Here is a 6,312-nt window from a genome sequence, read left to right on the forward strand (position 1 = left end):
GGAAGGGCCAGCAAATTCAGTCATAGTCAATGTACATATGTGACAATGGACCATGAAATTGAGGCTGTGGGTGAGGTTGGGGAAAATGGAAAGGAAAATAGAAGGGATAACATTGATCAAGATGCATTATATTTATAAATGGATTTGTTGAATTGAAACCATTTTGCATAATTACGTAAAGATGAAAAGAAAAGAAGAAAGAGGTGGATATTCCCTGAATGATAAAGACAGTACTCTGAGTATGGTACTTTAAGTATGGTGGCCATATACCAAAAAAGCCTAGGAAAACAAGTTTTGCTCATTACAGTTTACCAGGCACCTTGTAGAGGATGCTACCATGGTAGTTGTGAGACTCAAGAATATTCTCTTAGATAGACCAGCCTAAGACAATATAACAAATGACTTCTCTGTATCCTTATCTCCCTTCCAAAGTAGGATTTGTACTAGCATCAATTGACAAAGCCACTATGAGATATATTGAGGTAAAACAAACCAAGCATTTAGACTAGTACCTTCATGTATAGGAAAACCAGGAATATATCATCAAATACTATTCCTTGGAGACAGGAGTGCATTTAGGATATATTGGTAACTGTCAGGGGAAAAAGCAGATGAGGAAAGGAGATAAAGATGAGGCCACACTTCCAATTGAACCCTGGGAGCCATTAGAGTGTATCTTTGGGCCCAGGCTGTCTGGCTTAAGAGATCTTATTAGCTGAGAGGGACTGGTCTGAAAAGCAGGAAGAGTGGAAAAGGCAAAAGGAGAGGTTAATGAGGGTGAATGTGGCCAAAGAACACTGTATGAATATATGAAAATAAGATAATGAAACCCATTAGAAGTTGTAAAAGAGCCTAGCACTGGTGGCTTACAGTTGCAGTCCTCAGAAGGCAAGATCTGATGATTCTGCCAGAGAAGCCCATGAGACTCTTATTTCTAATTAACCACAACAAAGCACAGCAAAACTGTGGTTCAAGTGGTAGAATACCAGTTTTGAGAGAAAAAGATTCGAGTTAGAGCACAAGGTTCTGTGTTCAAGCCCCAATATACTCTCTCTCTCTCTCTCTCTCTCTCTCTCTCTCTCTCTCTCTCTCTCTCTCTCTCTCACACACACACACACACACACACACACACTCACACAGAGTTGTAAAAGAAGAAAAAAAAGAGATAAGAAATATAAAATGCTAGGGGATTCACCATAGGTCCACCAAATAAAATTCCTTTTTAACAAGATGAAAGAAGAGAGTTTCTTTAACTGCTTCCTCAGTTAGACTCATCTGTAATCTAGGGGCTTTAGAATGGTGCAAATAGCCAATAAATTGTACGTTGAGCAAAATTCAAGTCCTATTACTGTTATTAGAGTATTACGGTCATAATGTACATTAATGCTTGCTTCCTTAGAACAGAAGAGCCGCATTTGTGTTGTTTTTCCTAGTCTTGGAATTCTTGGGCTAGAAGATTTGCAGTTTTAAGGAATGATTCTGTTGGTTTGGAGGTAGCAGATTCCCTTTCTACTGAAATTCAGGGACAAACCATCTAAGTGGCTGGGAGATCTGCCCAAACCCCAGTAACTTTCCCAAGTGGAGAATCCAATGAGATTGCTGGGCAAAGAGGGAGTAAGAAATGTGCCAGGGCCCAGCATTCAGTCCACAGCACCAAACAAATAAACAAACACAAACAAACCCTCTCAAAAAGCAAACAAAAGAAAGCAGTTACATCTGTCTTTAAGCTAAAAATTAATAACACTTTAGAAATCAAGGTAAAGGTGTTTGTGATGTACAGAGGGGTTATAGTTACATAAGTCAGGTAATGAGTACATTTCTTTTTGAACAATGTCACCCCTTCCCTCCCTCTCTCCCAGTTTTTCCCTCTCATCTCCACCCACAAGTTGTGTAAGTGACTAGTGAGTAACACTGCTACATTTGTTCACTCTTTGTCCCTCCATTTCTGTGACCCCTTAACCTTCCAATGACAGATAAACCTCTTGTTTACTTTTCTTGGAGTTCATTTTGGCTAATATTATTTTATATGAATATCCACACAGCTATTGAGCAAGGGTATTTTTAAAAGCAGCTTTCCTCAATGGAGCAAGTTAGCTAAGCCATGTCTTCATTGTTTTCGTAAGCTGCTTCATATTTCTTTTACTAGCATGTCATTTTCCTTAGGATTCTGAAGCTGTGTTGAAGAAGAGTTGCTCAAAAGAGAAACATTTAAATGAGTCTTTTCTCTTACTTGTACATGCTAACAGGGTCTGAAGACAGATGTCTTCAGCTCAGATGTCTTTCAAGCACGGTGCTACACCACCCTCTGCTGGCCAAATGATATTTTCCAACAAAATCATTAAAGCTAATCCTGTGCACCTGAAATTAATTCACAAAAGGGCATTAAATGTTGGAATTGTACTGCCTAATAGCCTCAGCCTTCAACTATTTGCAATAATGCTATGGGAAGTTTTTCATCCCAAATGTCCATTCCCAGTTAATTCTTTAGCATGCCCCAGTGATTACTGAGCCTTTGTATTAATATAATCAATAGAGTCTTATGAAACTTTTTAAAAAATGTTCTAAATCACATCCTATACATTTAGTTTTCAATCTAGAAGGGAGGGGACTAGATATGATTCAGACACCAAACATATAACCCTTAACAGTCTTCACAGGAGCTACTTTCCTCAGATTTTTATTTTTATTTTTGTCTGTCATGGGGCTTGAACTCAGGGCCTTGGCACTATCCCTGAATTTTTCTGCTCCAGGCTAGTATTCTATCAGTTTGAGCCACAGGTCCACTTCTGGATTTCTGGTGGTTAATTGGAAATAAGAAACTCACAGACTTTCTTACCCTGGTGGCTTTGAACCAGGATCCTAAGATTTCAGCCTCCTGAGTAGCTAGGATTGCAGGCATGAACTATCACTACCTCGCTTTATTTTTATTTTTGATGGCACTAAGGAACTCAGGCTTGCTAGGCAAATACTTTATCATTTGAACTAGGCCTCCAGTTCTTTTTATGTTAGGTAATTCCTTTATTTTTATTTATGTTTTTATTGTGAAAATACTATACAGAGGGATTACAGTTACATGTGCAAGGTAATGAGTATATTTCTTATCAAGTATTGTTGCCTCCTCCTCCAGTTCTTTTAGTTTGTTTTCTAAATAGGGTTCCATATTTGGCCTGAGTAGGCCTTGGACTGGGAACCACCTCCCTTCACCCACAGAGAAACTGGGATTATAGGTGTGTATCACCACACCCAGTACATGCTAATCTTAAATATGGTGATTAAAATAAAAGTAGAGTCATGCATCAGTTAAGGACAGAGGTATATCCTGAGAAATGAATCCTCAGGCAGTTTTGTCTTTGTGTAAATATAATAAGGTGTGTTTACATGATCACATACGTCACTGCACACCTAGGGAATAGGCTATCTAGTGTGTATATCTATATCTATAATCTACAAGTACAATATATAACGTATGTTATATACAGTAATATAAAATTATATTACATACTATATACTATACTATATATTGTAATAACATGCTATATTCTATGTCATGTGTTATATGATGTGTATATGATAACCCATTGCTAACTTATGAACGTATTTTCACCAGTATGACCACAAACACATGGAGAGTGTATAGCACTATGGCATTTTGATTACCTCAGCAGTACTGAGTGATGAGGGAATTTTCCATTGCTATTTTAAACTCATGGAACCACTGTCACATATACAGTCCATTAGTGACCTAAGAGTTACTAGATTTACTGTATATTTACTGTTGCATGTCTAAGGTGCTCTGTGCTGAGGCTTAGCAGTACCTTGCTCACTGGAGATTATCATGCTCTGATGGAGCTGATGCCTCTTTGATCTGTAACTAACAAGACAGAAACACAGCAGCTGCAAAGAAAATGCAGAGGCCCTCCTGAGTACATGCAATTGAATCAAAGGAGGCTCCGGCTGTTTGATCCAACTCCAGTGGAGGCACAGAAGTACTTCATAAAGTAGAATTGAATTTGGAGCAGGCAATGGATGCTGCTTATCAGTGTGATTTGGGAGTGGACGCACCTGCTCTTCTTCCTTTTAAAAATCCATTTTATAAGGATTCTAGATCTCACTTCTAACCCATTTAGCATATGCTTCAAACATCTGTAGGTGTACCATGGTGTAGGTAAAGAAATGCACCTGCTTGCTTTTTTGTTGTTGTTGTTGTTGTTAACTTCTCACTGTTCCTTTTCTTCAGATAAGAAGGAATTTGATGCTTTTGTGTCCTATGCAAAATTGAACTCTTTGGAGAATGAGGCCTCTTCTGATCTGAGTGAGGAACACTTGGCTTTGAATCTGTTTCCTGAAGTTTTGGAAAACAAATATGGATATACTTTGTGTTTGCTTGAACGAGATGTGGCTCCAGGCGGAGGTAGGTTCTACATGCCAATGGAGAGAGACAGACAGACAGAGAGAGGAGGGAGGGGGGAGAGTGGGAGGGAAAGAGGAAGAGAGAGAGGAGAGAGAGGGGGAGAGTGGGAGGGAGGTAGGAAGAGAGAGAGAGAGAGAGAGAGAGAGAGAGAGAGAGAGAGAGAGAGAGAGTTCCAAAAGGCCAGTTCTCCAAGTGCTTTCTGGTCTTGTTGGTGGTTTCATGGAAGGCTTATATTATCTTACAAATCAGTGCAGAGAGCCATGTTCAAGCCATAATCTCTCATCAACAACAAACAATATTTTCCAGAAGAATACAAAAATCCAACCCTTCCGCTCAATATTGGGCCATAGGAAGGACATCTAAAACAAAGAGACTTTTCCTGCTCCTTCACAGGTGTCATCTGAAGTCAGTGGCCCTCATGGCTTTTGTAACTCTGCCTAGTACTACATTGAACAGATGCTTATGCTAGGAGGTGCCCATAAGATAACCAGGTTTCCCCCGCTACCTGGCATCCAACTCTCATAAATCTGCTCCTCCTCAGACACTCTCATTCCCACAGGAGTCTGGGACATCCAATGACCTCTAGTAACCTTGACTACCTACTTCCAATGAGCTTTGCTCCTAGAGGAAATGACAACTTAGGACAGGCACATACATTTGAGGGTCATTAGATTCTAGAATGTGTCCTCAATTGACTGGGGTGACATGGTAACAGTGATAGGAAAGCCATGTCTCCTGTCTTCTTTACCTAATAGAGTTCATTACAGGGAATGCCTGGGTAGATCTGGGAATGTCAAGGTGATTATAACTAAAACTTTGACAATATCAATCACAAATCATTCCTTTATTCCAGTGTATACAGAAGACATCGTGAGCATTATTAAGAAGAGTAGAAGAGGGATATTTATCCTGAGCCCCAACTACATCAATGGACCCACAACTTTTGAACTACAAGCAGCAGTGAATCTTGCCTTGGATGATCAAACCCTGAAACTGATTTTAATTAAGTTCTGTTCTTTCCAAGAGCCAGAGTCTCTACCTTATCTTGTCAAAAAAGCTCTCCGGGTCTTACCCACAGTCACTTGGAGAGGCTTAAAATCAGTTCGTCCCAATTCCAGGTTCTGGACCCAAATGCACTACCACATGCCTGTGAAAAAGAGAAAGAGTCAAGCAGAACAAGCTCAGAACTCTTTCATGGGGGTTTCCTCTGGAAAGGCCTGGGTGAACCAGAAACCAAGGAGAGGAGCTCCCATCCCAGGAAACGGTGATCCAGTCGGGATCCCCTTTCTCCCCAGCTCCTGAGGGGAGAGGTTCTGGCAGGCCAAAGGTCCTGTCTGGACCAGGATAACAGCAAATGGAGTCCTGAGCAAGCTCCACAAGCAATTGAACAAGACTGAGGATGAGGCTTAAGCCTTTGATTTTCTGATCTGAACAGAGAGAGATGGATTCATTTGAAATACATTTGGAGCTTGACACACCCCAAGATTTTGCAAGTACCCTGAGTTGAATCCTCAGATACAGCCACTGCTGCTTTTAGGCTATAGACTATCAGACATCTAATGCATATGGTGTATTTCCATTTGCATGTATTTGCAATCAAATAAATATTATTTTCTTTAACACATGTGATTTAAACTCTGCCTGAAACTTTTCTGTAAAGAACATAATTCTTGTTTTGTTTCAGGTCTACCTATCAACTGTAGAGGACAGAAGGGGACACTAATGCGACCTAGAATAGACAGGGCTGTAGTTAGTCCCTACTGAGTTATTGCAAGAAATGACCTTCTGGTCACATGACCTGTAATTGCTCCTCATTTTGTGCAAGGTGTCATCCTGAGAAGCCCATTGTAAGTTAGAAACATGGTAGACAGAAATATGTTTAGAACTATTAACCTTGCACA

At 40.1% G+C, this 6,312-nt stretch overlaps 1 protein-coding gene across 3 annotated transcripts in view; it reads left to right on the forward strand.

The window, feature by feature from the left end:
• Positions 1–6,035, forward strand: part of LOC122121285 (interleukin 18 receptor accessory protein) — a 29,237-nt gene extending 23,202 nt beyond the window's left edge. For all 3 annotated transcript variants that reach the window (XM_042695419.1, XM_042695418.1, XM_042695420.1), the window contains 2 exons: positions 4,238–4,411; positions 5,265–6,035. In XM_042695419.1, the coding sequence (XP_042551353.1) occupies positions 4,238–4,411; positions 5,265–5,713 (623 nt within the window). In that variant the 3' untranslated portion in view covers positions 5,714–6,035. The remainder of the gene's footprint in view (positions 1–4,237; positions 4,412–5,264) is intronic.
• Positions 6,036–6,312: the final 277 nt, after the last annotated feature.

The sequence above is a fragment of the Dipodomys spectabilis genome, unplaced genomic scaffold (genome assembly GCF_019054845.1).
Source record: "Dipodomys spectabilis isolate Male_0828 unplaced genomic scaffold, ASM1905484v1 ptg000187l, whole genome shotgun sequence".
NCBI classification, from domain to species: domain Eukaryota; kingdom Metazoa; phylum Chordata; class Mammalia; order Rodentia; family Heteromyidae; genus Dipodomys; species Dipodomys spectabilis.